This window comes from Eucyclogobius newberryi, unplaced genomic scaffold (assembly GCF_026437365.1).
Source record: "Eucyclogobius newberryi isolate DKJ021-1_F unplaced genomic scaffold, fEucNew1.0.hap1 SCAF_17, whole genome shotgun sequence".
Taxonomy (NCBI): Eukaryota; Metazoa; Chordata; class Actinopteri; order Gobiiformes; family Gobiidae; genus Eucyclogobius; species Eucyclogobius newberryi.
The window spans coordinates 29,235,565-29,255,564 of NW_027315801.1; the positions used below are offsets into that span (position 1 = coordinate 29,235,565).

The window sequence follows — 20,000 nt, forward strand, 5'->3', positions numbered from 1 at the left end:
CCACTGAGCTGGACCTGGCACAAGCAAATGGGCATAGGGACAAAATGTGTGTGTGTATCAGGTTTGTGCGGAGCCAAAATATGTGATCCAGGACATATTTTGGAGCGGACAGAGTGAAGACATCTGCTAGGCCAGTGGAAGTGTTTTTCAGAGTTGAGGCGTGGCTTCCAAGTGTCCCAGGACTGCCCTTCTCGCATACTGTATATTCTTTAGTGCTGCAGTTACATTCATTATTAAAGGAGAGAGAGGGAGACACACACAGGGGGCTTAGCAAGGACGAAAAATCAACCCAGGTTAAAAATATTCATATAAAATAAAGATAAACGTCAATAAATTAGTAAGTGTGCAGTCCCGGAGCAAAATAATATAACATACAATATGGTGGAAATGTAAATGTACTTTAAAAAAAATACAGAATAGTAACGTTTAGATGCAGAAAGTGACATCATTATTAAGAGTGGTGGCTGCATAGAGCCTTTTTCATATCTTGAAAATATGAAAACACAGGTACGTTTTTAACCTGTAGCACAGATGTACCAAAAAAATTGTCAGTTTGATGGATGTGGACAGGAAAACGTCTCACAGTCCTTCACACAGACCTGCACAGGATAATGTGTTTAATTTGACTGGCCCCGCCCCTTTAGATCACAAAATAATCTTTAGTGTGGGCAGTTTGATTAGGATTAATCTGTTGTCATTGTAAGCATCGGGTTACACGTGTGACTAAGGTGATGTTTCAATAAACTTTTCACACGTACAATTGACCAACTATCGCCGATCTAAGGCCCATTGTTGTTGGGATAGTGACCTCCAGCTATTATGCGCAAAAGAACCAAAGATAACTCATTAATTCCAAGTAATTATTATATAAGAATAAAAAATATCCATTTGTTTACAAGCTCCTTGACTCGTCTCGCTATATAATTAAGAGTCAGCTTTGTAAGTTCAACTGGGATTTAGCGATAGAATGAATCAAAGAGCAACATAATACTATTTTTAAGCTCACAAACACAGTGTCAGCCACTACGCTTTCATCCTGCATCAGCCGGGGCCGTGCTCTGTGCTCCTGCTCTTAACACTACAGCCACACTCTTTGATTCCCTGTGGCTTTTTTTTTTTTTTTTTACCAACAAAGGCTTAATTACAGTTTGAGTGAGTGGCTGTGTTAGCTAAAGCTAGCTCTATGTGGACTTGAAAGGATACACAAGACACGGACTCACAGTGTAATTATCAGTGACAGGGCATCCCTCCTATTGCAGCTATTTCCTTTTACACACACACATTTAGCCAACTGCGCCTATGGATTAAATTTAGCAGGATCAACGGGAACAAGAAGAAGGAGCAGAGAAGGGCGAGTAACTAATGCACTCCAGAGACATATTTCAAAATAATATAAAGCAAAGCAACACCTTCAGTGCAACTTGTAAGTGTAAGAAGACAGACGGGAATCATCAGTGTACACCCCCCCTGACCAAAACTGACAGCTATTCAATTTTCCCCAAGCTAAATCTAATCTGTTGCATCTCCCATTTGCTGACACGCCGCTGCACCGGGGGCTGGCGGAGAGATAGGCTTCCATGTGCAGCCTCCACTTTCACTTAAGGCGCGCAGACAGGTAACCGAGGTAACCAAGACGTGGACAAAGTTACAAAGTGTTACGGCACAGGACGGCGGTAGGTCCAGACGAACAACAGTTTTACACAGAAGATACGGTTTAGGCCTAAGCAAACTCAGGTTTTAGCAGATATTTGTGTGTTTAACTCTTCTTTTTCTTGTTTTAAACCGTGAATACTAATATTTCCACTCAGCTGGAATATTGTTTGAGTTAGCTTTCCTATGAAAATGAAGAGGCAGAACAATTTACAGCTTAGAAGAATGTGCAGAGAGGACAGTAATATATGTACGGAACAGAGGGGGAAATGAGTTGAGAGAGTTCACGGTCGGGGATTAGGAGGCATGTTCTGACACTGCACCGAACAACTGACAAATTAACTTTTTAAAGTAAAAATACATTTAACAACCCTTCGCCGGGGAGAAACCGTTCGAAATGCCACATGAATCATCATAAACACTGGCAGCCTCATCTCACTCACCCCACGTGCCTGGTTAGTTTAGACGCCCATGTTCCTGGCCATTCACAAATACACACAAATTACAAAATTAAGTCGGCTTTAATGTTGCTTATTCTGGATTTTAATATGGAGTTATTGTAGACTTTTTACGCTCTATGGTGGTACAATACAACCTTCCAAATACTTGATTTTGTACCTCAGTCTAATTTAGATCCGACAAACAAGTAAATGATTGAATTCAAAGACCTCTACAATAGATGTTTTTTGTATCATTTTAAACCGTAAAAAATACACATATTGATCCTTTAAATCATGTTTTGACAAATGTACAAGAAATTCCACAATACACCCATAAACTATACAAACTACATAAAGTTCTGGAAAAAGGTGTCTTACAAAATGAGTTTGCTAAATCAGGTGAAATAAACAGTGAGAAGGCTTCGCCAAATTAAAAAGTATTTATTGTTTGATGGTTGATTTGAGCGCCTCACAAAGCCATTCCCCACGCAGCACCCGACATTGTTTCCACCAATCACTCTCCCATATAGTATGTAATTAAACTGAAACGAACATGAAACATGCATAACTCATCATCAACTTTGAACAAAACGATGCCCTCAGATCTCACATTTACTATACAACCTTAAAAGAGTTTAAATAAAGAAAATATAATGTATTTCATAGGCGCCTTCTCCTTTCAGTTGCTGTCCCGTACAAATCCATATAATCTAAATAAAATAACTAATAATACACATAGATAATACATATTTTGGTCGACCCAAACACCATTGAACTAAACAACTAAAGGCCTCAAATAGAACACATAATAATACATAGAAGATTCAGTGCCAATAGTGTCTTTGTCGAATGCATTTCCCTCCTAATATCCAAATTCCAACATTGTGATATTGCAAAGTTCAATTCAAAACTCTATCGTCGACATTAAACAGGAAGAACTTGGTGAAATTAAAATTAAAACAGCAAAACAAAACAAAACAAAAATAAGAGAATGATTATTTGCAACGACGAACCTTTTACATCCCATTTCATTATCACCCGCTTATCCGCACATGTCCCTTTTTTTTTGTTTGGTAAAAGTAGCGACACTGACTTTCTTTTGAGAAATAGGTAGAAGACTATCACAGCAGTAGTATCTGTGAGAGCGTATAATGTAAGTTGTCCCTGGCCAGGCAAATCGATGCAGAGTAGACTCTTGTCACACGTCATTACACCTCCCTATCAGCTCCCCTTTTCCCCTCTAAACCTCCGAGATGATGTATGCTGCTGCTGAAGTGTTCGCCACGACACAACGTTACACACCTGCTCCTCGCCAACACGCACGCCTTACGGGCTTTTGAAATAGAGTGAAATCTGGTGTGTCCTGGGCGCCTACAGAAAAATAAACTACTACAAAATCTGTGAACTTTACGGACTGATCTATCTGAGGACTGGAGCGTGTAAATTTAGCTCTTTTAATTCTAAGTCTGAAATAAAATAACTCAAAATCTGTTGAAAATGTGATGGAAAACGTCTCTTGATACAGTCTATGCCAGATACTAGAAATATAATCTGGAATGGATTATAAAAGCAATACATTTGGACGTTAATGGTCAATGTTTTTACACTTTGCTTTGTGTGACTCATAAACCCACAGACACCTTTCTTTTACACCCTTGAGGAAAGAAATTAATATAGTTAATTGATCGAATCTAAAATCAAGCAAATTAATAAATAAGTGTAGCTTGTTAGGCAAATGACAATTAAACCAGACACATTTCCTGGGTTGGGTTGGATTTGTCTTTGTTTTGTCAAACATATCACTTGAAACACAATTTGATCCAGTTTATGTAAGTTGTTAACAACTTACATAAACTGGATCAAATTGTGTCTATCCTGAGCAGTTTTAGAATGATCTTGAATGATGTTTACCAGACTTAGTAAAAGACCTTGCGGTAACATAAAGAAAACATGATTTTTTTTTGTTGGAAATGACAGTGGATTATTAAATAAAGAAGGTTTTTAAATGATCATTGCTGTATCGGACATTGGTATCGACTATCAAGCCTATTACGAAATGTATAATATTGTGACAACACTACTCCATACTCAATTTAAGCCCACAAATAACCAGCCGTAACTTTAAACTGTCATAATTGTCATCTTTTACCTCCAAAACATGTGTGCTGAACTGCAGTGTGTTATAAAAAACGGCTCCAGCCTCAGACACCCACAAACACAGACGTTACAGCCAGACTGGCGCATATAGACAGGTTGCTCAATGATACATGAAATTAAAGATTTCCACAGAACAGCAGTGCAGAAGGTAGAACTCACGGAGCTAATTCAAATCAGTGGGCGCCGGGGAGAAGTAAACTGTGCCCCAAACACACACACACACACACACACACACACTGTACCGGCTGTGACAACAACCGGCCGGGTTGAGCTGTTCAATTAATTATGTCTTTTTGTCATTATTAGACGCACATGTAAAGCTGTATACTGTATATGTGGCGCACAGAGACCTATGTCCTGCTGCTATAACCTTGAAATCAGATCCGTTTCCAATACAGGAAGTGAGTGTGGAGGACGAGGACGGACCAGGAAGCGAGGGGTAAAGGGAGACGGGACAGGGAGAGGGGTACGCCAAAAACAAACTATATTCTGTTTTTAATGAAGTGGGACTTGTTTTTTTATGAATTTTAGAACATCAAAATGTATTTATCATGTACATTAAGGTGAATGATTGTGTGGTGGGGAAACAATGATTGGTTAAGGTGTTATTTGTGAGTTTTAGCTTCCCGTGTATCATTTACTGAAAATATATAATATGTTTTAAATTGTTAACTGCCATGGCATTTAATTTCTTATTATTCTGAAACCCATGATACACAAAAAGACCATATAGAGAGAGAATATTTTGTTGTTTGTAGCTAAGATTACCTAATATTTGCATGCCTTTGCCATTATGTCAACTGAGATTTTAGATTGGATGTACATAAAACACAGCTATACAGTAACCTAATTAGATAACAGTATAATACACCATTTTTGGTTTAGTTACTTATAATAATAAAAAATGTACAGTGACATGGTGTTCTCTGTTAAATTTCCTTTTTTTTTAAGGCCCATAAGCTTTGTTGGACAGTACAGATGAGAATGAAATGAGCGATGAGAGAGAAGGGAGGACATACAGTAAATAGTTAGGATCAGGAATCAAACTCACAACATCACACTCTCTGTTCACTTTCCATGTGTAAAACTGTGTTAACTGTGGTTGGAAGCTTGTTAAAAAGAGCTTCCTAATTACTTTTTAATCATGAAATTCAATCACACTTATTAGGGCCTCAGCATTACAATTGAGATCAGATTTGGGCTGAAAATGTGCACAAAGATTTGAGATAATCCTGATATATAAACTGATGAACTAATTCAATAAACCCATACATTTCAGAAGCTGTTCGAAGAGATCTAAACTACAACATTACAATATTTTCTTCTTTATGTTCAGAGGACATTCTGTAGCCTTTGCAACTCACGCTGACAATTTTGACTCGATTGTGACATTGTGCGGTCCTAATACGTGTATATTTAACCTGGCATTCTGCAGGATAACAGCGGTTTACATGTGCGCCTCTTGTACACTGCTTCTCAAAGGTCTTTGTGATAGTGTACGGAGCATGATCCAGGTCATGCATTTGAATGTGTGCATCGGGGAGGTCTTCCTGCGAGACTTGTGCTGCACTGGGGTCGAGCAGATAACAGTGTCGCGGCCCATCTGTCCACAGCCCTGAGGGAATACAATCTTACACACACACACACACACACACACACTCGCATTCACACAAGACATGGCCTTTTTTCTTCAGTCTCATGCATCTCCTTCTGTGCACAACTACAGAGGCGAACAGCCCTCATTCAACATACTCCTGTTTAAAAGCATTTGCACCCCGCGGTGATCCTGCGCTTCCCAGCTTCTCTGGACAGAACACACAATAAACTTGAAAATACACCTCAAGTATTATGTAAAGTATATATTCGTGCTCTATTTTCATGGGCTGATTATATATTCAGTAGAGCACTTTGGTTGTGTTACTCATTTAGAGACAGAAAATGGAATTTGTGAATTTGTGTTCTTGTTATAATGGATTTGTTTTCATAATTAAATTGGACTATTAATCACACAGAAACATTAGTAATAACACTGTGATACATTAGTGCACTGTGAATTGAACTGTGCCGTCCTGCATTGTTCTGGCCAACGCACAGTCCAGACATTTAGGAACATTCATATGGCGACGTGGAAATCAGATTTGACAGGGGGGAAAAAATACGCTTTTCAAAACAAGAGGTCTCCAGTCTTTTTCTTAGCTCAATTAACCCTGAAGCCTTCATTTGCATTTCATAAAGAGGTCACCACTCGGTGGGAGGGTTATCTGCCTTCAGAAGGTGGAAATAGATGAGAAGCGCAAACAGTTTTTATCCCGTAAAACAGATAACAGTGGCTCTTTGACTTATCAGCGTCTGATGAAACACACGCTGTGCAGAGACTGAGCAAGTGCATGAGTGGGTGAGCAGCGCATACATTTACTGGTCTATGTGGGTCCGTGATAAGGACAGAGGACGTGACTGTGGATCCAGCCCCGGCACAGCTCACTCTCTGGGACTTATTTCGTCATGACCCTTGAAACTGGAAAAATGTGAATCCATCTACACATTATATAAAGCTTATTCCAAATCAGTAAACAAGGAATTTCAGTCTAGTTTTTAAATAAAAGTGCACTGTGCAACTTTTCAGGTGACGGGCCGACCATTTCCTTGTCTCCACTTTGGAAAAACATAGGTTCTTGCTGTGAATGGATTTGCTTTTCCACAGAGCAAACCTACTGCGAGCGTCACCCACTTGTCTCTGCGGAGATAGTTTAGTTTAATGCTTACTGTGTAGTATTTTTGGCAAAGAGGAGACAAATAGGGGGCGTAACCTCCACCAGAAGTTACGTTGTGCCCCTTTAATATTGGGGAGGAGCTGATTCAAGTGGTCTTCTCAAATCCAGAAGTTGTTGTTTTTATCCTTGATTTGACCACACGTTGAATCCTTGGGGAAGTTCACCTACTTTGCCGAGGATAGATGAGTGTTTGGAGGTGAAGTCAGTTGCTGGTGCATTAGTGTCAGTAGTCAGTTTGTACCAGGGCGTTTGTGGCTGCCGAGCGTCACTGAACCACCCGTGTGTGACCTCTTAAACCACTTAAATTATCTTGAAATACACTGTTAAGTGCTGCCCGGTGGTCGAGTGGTTTCGGAGCAGCACATGTATGTCGGGCTTCATGTGCAGCCGGCCGCAGTGTTAAATGTGTTTTGTTAATGTTAATATCTAAAAATATGTTTAAAATAGTAAAAGTATTGTATATTTTTGTCAAATATAAAAACTATTGAATTAACTTGTAAATATTATTTGTGTAATCAATAACCATGATTATTACTGTCACATTATAATTATAGCGAGTGCTTTAGAAGTACATATACATATAAAAAGGTTTTTTATCTTACTATTAATGTCAAAAAATCCTAACTTTTTTCATTCAGAAAGTTTGATTTCATTATGTATTTTATCTGATTATGGTATCAATAATAAATCACAACTCTTCTTTCAGTAATCATAATACTAAAATGTGATATTTTATGACATTGCTACTTCCTGTTAAGATTATTTGTGGGAATGATGTATGTTGCGGGATGTCGGATCACACTGTGTCCCAGACGACAAGCCTCAAACGACCAAACCACCAAAGAGCTACTGTGGGCACTACTTAATGCCTTCACCACCCACTGGGGTTAACATCACTTTGGCCCTCTCTATCCATTAGCAACTATTAATTCATGCTTCATAAGATGACCCTCCATTAGGACAAATTTGCATTCCATCACACTCAACTATTTCACGGAAAGAAGGATGAAAAGGGCAATGTGAAGTGGTTTGAAAGATAATCACTATTCAAGATACACCCCGTTTTATAGTCCAAACTATCCAATCTGGGCACAAAGAGCTGTGTCAGGCGAGCGCTCTGAAGTCGAATGGGCCTAAAAACAAGAGCACATGTTGCGGACGAGCTTTAAACATGCAGCTATCTATCAAAAGAGCATGAATGAAACAGCCTCAAGAGGAGGAAAACTGCAGAACAGCACAGTTAAGGAGAAGACTGAAACAGCGCCTTTTTTTTCCACACATTTGCGCTAATGCCAGAGATTACACAGGAACGGCAATTTAAATGTCATTACGTTTACGCAGTGGTGGAAAGAGTTTAGTGAAAATGTGTATTCAAGTGAAAGTACAGTTATATTAGAGCTAAAAATGTAAAGGTATGCATGAAAGATACTACTCCATTTAATAGAGTTACATGTTTTTTTTTTTTTTATCTATGTAAATGTAAAACTGAGATAAAATTGTCTTAAATTGTCAAATTCTTTATGTTTAGTGAACTGAAAATGTCAGAATGTATAAAAATATGTCTAGTGCAAAGCTTTGTGGTTAATAAATAATACATTTAACAAATACAAAATGTGTGACAAAAGCTGGTGTGAATTTGTAAATATTCTTATTAATAGTTTTGATAGGGATAGCTTCTTGAACCTTTTTGAGCCAACTCTACATTTGTACATTTGGCGTGACAGTGGCTCACCTTCTGAAGCAGCTGGGAGCCAGAATACTTTGCTGAGATGGACTTCATCTCTCCACCAAACGCTGAAGCCCACAGCTTCACGCTGCACACAAGAACAAAGCATAAATCAGAGACATAACACATTTGTACTCACATCATAAGTGGCGCTTCACATCTTTTATGGTTCTTGGTTCAATAAGACTCGGGGACAATTGGATTCCCAAGTGCACTGACACTGCACAAAGATATATGGCTTAAGATGAGAGATATGTAATTATCTGTAGGCACTTTCTAAAATCACCACTGATGAAGTTCAGCCCAATGGTTTAATTGGCATAACTATCTATAAAGAGCCTCATCTGAATAAATGAAGTAGAAGTAACGGGGTGCAAGGTGCCTCACTTACACGGACGGCGGGATGCTCTGGTGGGTGCCCCCCACCTCCGTGACCCGGGAGCTCAGAGTCCCAAAAAGTATGAGCAGACACGCTCCAGGGGCCACGCGCATCTGTCCAGCCGGCATTTTCCTCTAAACTCAAAGAAGGCAACAGTTCCACCCGAAATAACCACGCTCTTGTCACGACGTGTACGTTTCTCTCCTACAATGCAAAACGCGACAAAAAATGGCCAAAGTGTAAATGTTCATATTTCATAGCCTCAGGAGTGACTTGGTTTGGGACGCGGAGGCGAGACGATCTATAAACGGTGAGAGAAGAGGAGAGAGACGCGCATGGTTTGCCCCGCTGCAGGAGCCCGGTGATGTGAAGCCCCGCGGTCGGACAGGTAAAGTCTGCTCCTCTGCTCCCGCTGCTCCTCCCGCTGCTCCTCCCGGTGCTGCTCCCGGTGCTCCGTACAGCGACCTCACCCACAGAGAGCATCAAACGCTGCGGCGCACCACGGAGCAGAGCACGCCTCCTCCTGCTGCTGCTGACTGCTGTGTCCAGCCCGTCTCCGAAGCGCGCCTGACTTTACTTTCTCTCCCCCCTTCACGCATCTGGAGCTTTTATACGGTTCAAATGCGCCATACGCCCGCTCCGGTCCCCGCGCGCGCCTCCCGCACCACGCAAGAGGTAGAGAACGCGTTATCTTTTAGTGTCAGGTGATCTTAGGGTCGTGGGGCAGTGAAGCGGGACGACAGCTGACAAAAGAGGGGCAATAGTTTCAGGAGGTCCGAGTGATGCGCGTGTCACTGATGCGCACTAGGCGGCGCTGATGATGGTCCCGCGGCCGGCGGCGCACGGACGCGTCTGGCGGGTTGAGGTTCCTGGGACGTGAGCTACGGGAAGTGGAATAACGGATCTTTTATGAACACTGCTAAAACAATATAGTTGAAATTCACCATGTTATTGTCTCTGGGTAATTTAAACAGAATGTCTTAATGATGGCGCATATTCGTGGAATTTTAATTATAGGATTTCAAATAAGTAAAGCAAAGAAAAGTGGCTCACAGAAAAGCCCTGATCCACCTGTTGGGACTCACTCTCTGTCTAAATCGTGTTTGTACCTTTTTTTTCCTCACCAAATGGAAGTTTTTATGTTCAAGGCTAACATTTCCCCTGAGTGCTACTAGAATGAAGTGTTATTGTGCGTTACTGTGAAAAGCAGAGACATTTTACCCTGCAATGTTTGTAAGAGCAGCCACTGAGAGAAGCAAATGGCCAGGGGGGGAATTTATACAAATGTGTTATATATTAAGGATACATGATTGTTTTTTTCAAGATCTCTAGTCAATGTAAGGCAAAGTGTAGGGAAAAAACGCTATCCACACACACTAAATGTACGATTTTAAACCAGTCCTTCACAACGCTCACAAAATAAAAAAATGTCTTGCCCTCGTGGTCCTCATCTACAGTAGTCTTGGTGTAGTTCTGGTCTGGTCATAGTTTGTACAGGTTCAGTTCCAGGTTTAGTCCCAGTTTAGACCCAAATTGGATGTTATATGTGTATGTGATCAGTTAGATATTATACACAATCTGTCTAATACAACCCTTTCTCCATTTATCAGGATGTAGAACTGGCACAAACGCTGACTTGTGACCCCCCTGATAGATTTAAGAAGTTTCGGAACACACAAATCAAGTACAATAAAGGGTTCCTCAGTGGTCAGCAGCGAAACAAAAGAAAACACTCGTTCAGCGAATCCTTAAGAAGCGATTGAAGCTTGATCCAATTTAGGAGAAGAAAAGGAGTGATGACAGCTTCTTTAAAGGCAACGATTAACTGTCATCAAAGTGATCAGTAGAATAGGGCGCATATCAGTGAACAAAATTGTGTTTTATAGCAATTACACGCTTTTGCTCTGAGATAAGAATCAGAGCGTTGAGCGTGCCGAGGGTGGAACAGTTCTCACTTTGCAACAGGGACGAGCAAAAAAGCCCAAACTGTCCTGACCAATATGTACAGTGCTGATAATATGATTTTATAGAAAGGCTGTAGTGGTGGAACCTCAATTAGTTAAGCGTAATTAGGTCGTATATCAATACAATGGCGAGGCAGTGGGAGGTGGGACAGAGCTGGTCAGAGGAGATGAAAGAGGAAGAGCTTAATGAGGACAGAGGAAACGAGGACGGACAGAGGGAAATGCATTCGACAAAGACACTATCGGCACTGAATCTTCTCTGTATTATTCTATTTGAGGCCTTTAGTTGTCTAGTTCGATGGTGTTTTAGTCGACCAAAATGTGTATTATATGACTAGTTATTTTTTATTTCGATTATATGGATTTGTACGGGACAGCAGCTGAAAGGCCTGGAGTGAGTTTATTCCGTTGTTTTACAGGAATGCGTGCTTACACTTTTTTGGTGTAAACTGTTGTTTTTGCAGTTGTCGTCTTGTACCGTATTTTTCAGACTATAAGTTGCACCGGAGTATAAGTCGCACCAGCCAAAAAATGCATAATAGAGAAGAAAAAACATGTATAAGTTGCACTGGAGTATGAAATGTGGTTGCAAGTGTGAAAATAACAAATAATATCACATATAAGTCGCTCTTGAGTGTAAGTATATAAGTATAAATATAAGTATAAGTCGCACCCCGGCCAAAACTATGAAAAAAAGGTGTTACTTATAGTCCGGAAAATACGGTAAGTGCATTTTGGGTCAGATAAAGTTTTGAGCTTTTGACAGAATTCACGTCACTTTAGTCGACTAATCGAGCGACAGTGCACGGGACTGTGAATCTCAGTTTTTGGCTTTACTCTCCTGTAACACTCATGTTCTGTGTTAGGGCTGTCGCTAACAAGTATTTTAGTAATCAACTAGTCAGGGATCTTTTTTAAATTAGTTGATGAGTCAAACAATCATTTATAGTATGTTGAGAAGTTTCAAATACATTTTAACCAATTAAAAGTTGAACTATGGCAACGGAAGGCTTCTAGATAGAGAATATTTACGAATGAAGTGTTTTACTGATGAAAGAAAGACATAATTTGCTGTTTTGTTTTTGATTTAATTATGGAACTGTCTTTGTTATAAATGCTCTTTTTGAATGTGTTTTAGAGTCTGTACAGTTCAGATAACGATTGCAATTATGAAAATACATTTAAGAATATGTTTAATAGTCGACTGGTCAGGATTATTCATTCATTATGTTGGTTGCTTGTTGCCGCATTCTAAGGAAAGTCCTAAAGAAGGACTGGCAGTGAATTTAAAGTAAGATTAAAAAAGCAAATATGCTGCATAGATCATTATTTGTAGATCACTGGGATATTCTTTAACAGCTCAGCAGAAATAAGATAATTACAATACGGGATAAGATATAATCATGTGTCTGTATAATTTATTATTATACTAACAATGCTGTTATTTTTCTCCATCCTGAAGCAAACTATATAATATTGAAAGTGTACAAACACTTCATGCTAGTCCTGGCTTTATTATTCATGCAGTGAAAGACGATTCATTATTTGTGTAGCAGATTAAAAAAGGCGTGTGTGTAATCTGTATTCAAAACATACTCACACAAGTTTCGCCCAAAACAGCCCATTTAATTTTACATTTCTGAGCCAATTCAAGTAAAGGTAGAACACATATTTCCTTTACGTGTCCTTAGTTTACCTGGTGGTTGTACAAGTGTAAAACTTCAAATAAAGTAAGTGCATGGGAAAAAAAAGCATCACAATTGATAACAAAGAAAGTAAAGACTTGCCCTGTACTTGAAGATAAGAGAAGACCTATGTATAAGGCTGAAAAGTGAAGGAGTACTGAAACGAGTCAAAACGAGTCATGTAGGGACTTCAAAAACACAGAGGAACACTTCCTGGATTGTCACTTAAAAAAGAGGAAGGAATAACATGATGAAGTGACCTCAAAAAGGGCATTCTAAAAGAACTTCTCATTATAATATATTCATTTCAATTTGTGTCAACTTAGTGCACATCATCATTCATGTTATATTTGGTTGGTGGCTCCTGGATCACAGGATTACACTGATGGAGACGAATCCAAACAGCTAAGCCTTGCTTTCGGACCCACAAAATATGTTGGACGGGGCTCAAAAGCCAACTGATAACTAACACATCTGCAATGGTAACTCACCAAAGGGGCTGGAATGAGGCCAAAACGAAGATGAATGAGGCCAAAACGAAGATGAATGAGGCCAAAACGAAGATGAATGAGGCCAAAACGAAGATGACTGAGGCCAAAACTAGGAAAAACTATGATGAATGAGGTCAAAACTAGGGAAAAACTATGAAGAATGAGGCCAAACAATGTTGAATGAGGCCAAAACTATGATGAGTGAGGTCAAAACTAGAAAAACTATGATGAATGAGGCCAAAACTATGAAGAATGAGGTCAAACTATGATGAATGAGGTCAAAACTAGGAAAAACTATGATGAATGAGGTCAAAACTATGATGACTGAGGCCAAAACTAGGACAAACTATGATGAATGAGGTCAAAACTAGGGAAAAACTATGAAGAATGAGGCCAAACAATGTTGAATGAGGCCAAAACTATGATGAGTGAGGTCAAAACTAGAAAAACTATGATGAATGAGGCCAAAACTATGAAGAATGAGGTCAAACTATGATGAATGAGGTCAAAACTAGGAAAAACTATGATGAATGAGGTCAAAACTATGATGAATGAGGCCAAAACTAGGACAAACTATGATGACTGGGGCTACAACTATGAAGAATGAGGCCAAACTATGATAAATTAGGCCAAAACTTGGACAAACTATGATGAATGAGGCCAAAACTATATTGAATGAGGCCAAAACTAGGAAAAACTATGATGAATGAGGCCAAAACTATATTGAATGAGGCCAAAACTAGGAAAAACTATGATGAGTGAGGCCAAAACTAGGAAAAACTATGATAAATGAGGCCAAAACTAGGAAAAACAAACTGCCGACTCACTGAATTTGGATATGTGCAGCAAAAGTCTTGCATTAAGCAGAGCCAATGACACACAGCAACTGTTCGCAGGCTCAAAAAAGTAGAGTTTATATGTACTGTATAAAATGTACTTGACTGTGTGTACTTTCTCACTTTCTTTGTGAGGTAAATAAGTAATGCTTGGATAAATAAATGAACCCAGTATTTACATTCACATCCATTTTGGCCTATTAACAAACAAACAGTGACCTTCTGCGGCTTAACATCACCACACTTAACACAAATATGACACTGTACCAGCTTTACCCACCTGCCATCCTCAGTGCCCTGCCCTGTCTCTTGTGCTCCCAGAATGCAAAGCGGCTTATACAGTAGCACTGCACCACAGTTTGGCTCCAACAAAGAAGGTTGCGCTGAGATCCCCGTGGGTCCCCGCTTTCTGCCTGCCAGCTTTACATATAAAACAGCCGGGGCCTATCTGTCTCTGCGCAGGCTCTGAGCGGGTCGTCCCACAGCGCAAAGTACAGCCGCGGCCCTCTGCACGGCGAAAGATTAACAACAAACACTAAATATGACTTTTGTTTTCATGTGAAACGAGAAAGGCAAATCAAATATGTCCCAGTACAGCAAGCCCCCTGCTGCTGATGAATGCACTTTACTGCTTGATCAAGTTGTTGTTTGAAACTGCAAACATTACAAAACGAACTATTAGAAAAGGGATAACAGCATTAAGTGCACTTGTATGGTCCCATTCTTATTAAAGATCTACTGTCTATGGTCTTCAGGGGTCCTCAAGTTCTTAGTCAAGGCAGAGAATACTCACCCACAAGCAGACACTGACATCTAGTGGTCAGTTAATGAAATAACAGCTTCAGAAGCCCGTGGCCTATTTGCTAAAATTGCGTGTGTGACTCCAAAACGTAACCTATATTTGTCTATTTAATTACATTTACATACGTTTAATTTGTATTTTTTTGTATTATTTAATGTAGCCTAGGCAAAGGAAACGTTCTCAAAATCAGTCAACCAGAGCCAGCGATCCAAAATAATAATAATGATAGTATTTTTTTATTTAATTGGGTAGCCTTAATGTTTGCGCAGATTGAGTTGGAAAAAATCAGATATAAATTACAAAACACAAAATATTATTCAAATTATTTTAGTCACACACAAAAAAAATACAAAATAAATACAAAACGTAACCACACACTTTCCTTTGTCAAGTCGCACTCGTTCGATGAGATGAGTGTGCTGCCCTCTAGCGTTGAGGAGAAAGAGTAGACAACTGTGTGTGTTGGGACCAAGACGCGTCTCAATTTATCTTAATAATCCCAGTTTCCACGAAGCACCGAACACGCCCTAAACTTCTGACACTCCAACAACAGTTCATGGTAAGTCTTAACTCTGCTTGAAGAGTTTGCATTATGTACAATTGTCTCTGTTTACCTGCAGTTTAGTTGGACGGGGCGCGTGGCTGTGGCTGTGGTTGGCGCAGTCTATAACAGCTGTAGTGGCATCTTGGTACCACTAGATGTCGTTAGAGGCTGACAATTCATTTCACACACAAATTGGCTGGCTAAACCCCTTGTAGGTGTCTTGATTCATCCTTGTGCATCTGTTTGAAGTCTAAGGTAATGTGACTGGGAGGATACAGGAGAGGGGCCAGATAAAGTGGGGAGATTCTATTAAAGATAGAATGTCATATACAGCATTATTTCACCATAAATGAATTGCACAGTTATGTCTGAACATCATTTATTGTTCACTCAGCATCAGTTGGTCCTCGGACAAACCGCCTCCACTCAGTTCGTAGTTTGTAAAATACATTAATGACCATAGAACACATTTTACACTGCTACAGATTGACAGAACGGCCATAAGATATCTATTTACTGTCATGCTGTGTTTTCTCAGTAGTAATGACATACTGATGGTACTGCGTCTTGTGTGGCCCTGAACTAATAGATCTAAAGTCCAGAGGGTGGACGGCATTCCAGGATTGTTCACTATGTTTAAGGTTTGTACTGTAATTTACAGTCAGATGACACTGAACCTGCACGGCTCAGTTTAAAGCAAAGAGACACATGAAACATGTTGTAGAAAAAGTATCAGTACTGATCCTCTGACCAATCCTCATAGCACAATCTTACTGGTACCTAAGTTTATTAGTTGTGCAATAATTGAAGATAGTAAACAGCTATGATCGTATAGAGATCTAATGTATCTACAGCTTTTGGTTATGAGGATTAGCATAGTCATCCTGTACCTATTAATATTTCATGATTACTTTGAATATAAAAAAGACCTCCGCAGAGTGATACTTCTGTACACTTTTTTTCTTTTGTACATGTAGTTTCAACACTTTTCACATTATTTTATGTTTTCCATAATTTATGGCAACTTCTTTGTAGCTTCACATAGTGGTGTGAACCTCGGACCCCGGGCCCCCCTTTGTCCACCGTGTGGCTCTTACAGTGCCCACAGTGTCATCCAAAAACTCGTACCTCAATGCCACGCCCTCACTCAGGCATCTTGTGCAGCATAGTTCTTTAAATTGTCTTTAAAAGTCTATTGTTAGTGCATTCGCAGCTAACAGATGTTGTGCTAAAACCCCTTTTCTTGGCTGATCTGTAAAAGGCCGTTTCACAGTTGAGTCCAACAGTCCTGTCCAGGGGCGGCTAATGCCAGGAGACTCTGAAGGGCTGAAGTGCTGGTACGTTCACTCCAGCCAGATCTGCGCTTCCTGATAGTTCCCCTCTCTTTTGCTTCAAAGCTTGTCAAGCTCATTCCATGTTTGTGCCAAATTTATTTTAAGCTGCAACTCATGCAAGAATTCCAGCGATGAACATTATGAAACACAGAGCGAGCCTACAAGGCTAGCTCTTTAGTCATGCAGCTACTATGGCTCTAAAAGTGGCTGTTTGAAGTGCTGTATACATTACTTGCAGAGGTATTAGAAAAGTAGAATGGAATAAAAGCCAGAACAGCCTTATAAGTCTGAAGCTTGTTGCAGATTGGATGCTAGCAGCATCTGTTCTGTTTATTCCTGGCTGGGGTAAAGGCCGACGTGTGCCCTTCTGGACCCTGGGATTGTCCTTGACGTGAAGATCTCAAACCATCTCTCAGGGAAGTTCTGAGTCTCCTAAGGCCTTTTATGATTAGGATGCCAAGATTCAGGTCAATAAAGAAAAGAAAAGCATCCAACCATGGTTATATTACTTTTTTTCTTTTAACAGGTAAAATTACCTTTTTTATCAAATGATGGTTGATACTTTTCCTTCATATATTGACTAACTGTCATTTACTTGGCTCTCCGCCTCTCTTCTTTTGGTTTTTCCTTCTCGCCCCCAGGCTGCTCTCACAGGCTGTTCTTGTCCGGTAGCTCTGCCTCTGGACTGCGGGGGAAATACACCGTTGCTTTGTGCTCCTCATAGCGGTCGATGTGTTTGAGGTGAACCACCATGTGCAGAGCGTACGCCAGAACCAGCAGCAGGATCAGTGACGTGACCAGGCCCATCAAGATGGCCGGGGTGAGGAACGTGGCACAATCACTGGCCGACGCAAACTTGTCTGAATGGACGTTGAAGGCCTGGATCTGAAATGGAACAGGTGAGACAACAGTCAGTCGCACAGAGGACAACTAGCTTTGAGAGGCTTTTGACCCGCTCAGTATGTTGAAGAGGACAGACACAGGGCAGCAGATGGCTCCTAAGACAGATTGAAAAGTTGCCAAACAGATGGTAACAGGCAGACTGATAGACGGAGAGCCAAGCCCAAAAAATATCTGGCAAAGATGATAACAACTAGTTTTGTAGCTCATATATACCATCAAAATGTGTTATAACGACCTGCCTAATCTTCAGCTCCATTGCAAGAAACAGAAATGCAACATAGGCCTGTCTCAATAATAACTATTCCCTTATGCATAATGTAGACTATTATTTTGAGCTCTATTTTGTAATATTTTTGACTGACAACTGTATATATATATTTATTCTTAACTACAGACATATAATTATCTTTAGTATCATTTTATTTATGTTTTGACCTGACTTAATCATGTGCAATACCGTCATATTCATGTGCAATTACTGTCATACTCACAAGCAATTAAGGCCATATTCATGTGCATCATGTGCATATAACTGATGTAAATAAGAGTGTTTTATTTTGTTTTATTTTGTTTACTTACTTACTATTAGTATTATCTAGTCTTATGCTAGCTATTTTTACTTTACTTTATTTTTTTTTATTCTATTATTATTATTGTATTATCATCTTATATATTATCTTTTTATTTTTATTCATCTATTTTATTTTTTCCCCCTCCATTCCCTATTAAGATAGGAGAGGAGTTTTGTTAATAAGAGTTTTTTGTTTTGTTCATAAGAGTTCTTCTATTAAGAGTGTTTTTTGAACCTTCCTATAATCTGTCCTTTCCCTCTGTATCTACTGTGTTGTAACAATGAAATTTCCCCTTGTGTGATTATCTTATCTTATCTTGTATTTCATTTAGAAAGGGCTTTTTAGTTCATGTATCACTGGTATAAAGTGGTCTTTAAAATGATCACTATCGCCATATTTTTTCATGCAACTATCGAATGCATTATGTTGCGCTGCCAATTTCCCGCTACAATTGACGGTTTTATTGTCGTCGTACCTGAAAATCTGTGAATGTGATGTGCCAGTTTGCCGACGTGTCTGTGTGGGAGCTGGGCACGAGCAGAGTGTCGTATTTGTGCAGACTGCTGACGTGTTGGCAGTGGTAGGACGACGTGGCCGGAGCGTAGACTTCACTGGCGTTGAAAGTGGCCTCCTGGGTCCAGTTATAGTGAATGTGGACGCTGTCTAAAGTGAACCAGTTCTGTCCCGCTGCCTCATAAAACGTGTTGGACATCTGAAGTCTGTGGGAGGAAGGGAAATGGTGGATTGTTGTCAGGTTAAAGCCTCAATGAGAAAAATATCTATTGTATTATATATTAATATCATTTACCTGATGACAAGCCCTCGCAAGTCTTCTATGTCTCCAAATCTCAATGAAAGCCTGTTGTAAACAAAACACAACACAACATGCATTTGTAAATCACATGATACAAATAAAACAATTGAATAGTGTTTTATTTGTGCATTTAAGCAAGTATACAGTATACCGCATTAATAACATTGTAGTTATGCGTTATATAGCTTACAGAACACACAAAGCGCTTCACATTTGTCCATTCCCCTTCATTCACTCCATCCCCAGACACAGGGCACTAGTCACAGCGTGAGTCTCCAGAACACCACAGAAGTGTGTAGTGTCAGTACAGAGTGAACCCTGTGGTGTGTCAGAAGTCCTTGCCCCTGTAAGTGTTATGTTATTACATACGTGGCTTTCTCCTTGGTGCAGATGGAGCCTTTAGTGTCCACCAGTGAGTTGGGGTTAAACACCTTCTCAGTCAGGTCAATGAAAGTGTGGTTCCTGTAGCGAATTGCCAGGCGCTTTGCTTTGAACAAAATGCACGTTTTTCCGTTGTACGACACACTCAGTGGCCCATAAGGTCCCATTAGAGACTGGAGCAGCTTCCTCTTAGTCAGGGACATGCCCGGCTGGTGCCAGTTAAAAGGCTGAAACACACAAAGACACATAAATCAGTCAAGGCAAAAAGGCACTGAAGGAGTTGGCAGCCCAAATGCAGACTTCAATGGTTTCCTCTGACAGGGACATCACACACTGAGAAACATATACTGCTTGAGCCGCATGTCCCAGTTCAAGGGATTACTCAAAGGCAGTGGCCCACATAGAGGTTAACCTATGACTGCACAAGTTCTGGTCAAGAATCAATCTGGTCTAGTCAGCATCCTGACCTGTCTGACACACTTAAATCAGATTTATTCAAGGCATGGACAGCTGCTAGCAATACTTACAGGAGCCCACATTACCCACCTTAA

At 40.0% G+C, this 20,000-nt stretch overlaps 2 protein-coding genes across 3 annotated transcripts in view; both read right to left on the bottom strand.

Annotated features, from left to right (window-relative positions):
• The window catches only part of cacna2d3a (calcium channel, voltage-dependent, alpha 2/delta subunit 3a), a 113,840-nt gene extending 99,329 nt beyond the window's left edge, over nucleotides 1-14,511 (bottom strand). Inside the window, exons 1-2 of one of the 2 annotated variants that reach the window (XM_072449833.1) lie at nucleotides 14,380-14,511; nucleotides 8,751-8,832 (exon numbers count right to left, since the gene is read on the bottom strand). In XM_072449833.1, coding sequence (XP_072305934.1) covers nucleotides 8,751-8,798 — 48 coding nt within the window. In that variant the 5' untranslated portion in view covers nucleotides 8,799-8,832; nucleotides 14,380-14,511. Of the gene's footprint in view, nucleotides 1-8,750; nucleotides 8,833-9,135; nucleotides 9,528-14,379 lie in introns of those variants that run through there. The other variant, XM_072449832.1, reaches the window with a different exon arrangement.
• A 1,296-nt stretch (nucleotides 14,512-15,807) lies between these two features.
• The window catches only part of atp6ap1lb (ATPase H+ transporting accessory protein 1 like b), a 16,952-nt gene continuing 12,759 nt past the window's right edge, over nucleotides 15,808-20,000 (bottom strand). The window contains exons 4-7 of the mRNA XM_072450240.1: nucleotides 19,438-19,676; nucleotides 19,063-19,113; nucleotides 18,730-18,973; nucleotides 15,808-17,664 (exon numbers count right to left, since the gene is read on the bottom strand). Coding sequence (XP_072306341.1) covers nucleotides 17,428-17,664; nucleotides 18,730-18,973; nucleotides 19,063-19,113; nucleotides 19,438-19,676 — 771 coding nt within the window. The 3' untranslated portion in view covers nucleotides 15,808-17,427. The remainder of the gene's footprint in view (nucleotides 17,665-18,729; nucleotides 18,974-19,062; nucleotides 19,114-19,437; nucleotides 19,677-20,000) is intronic.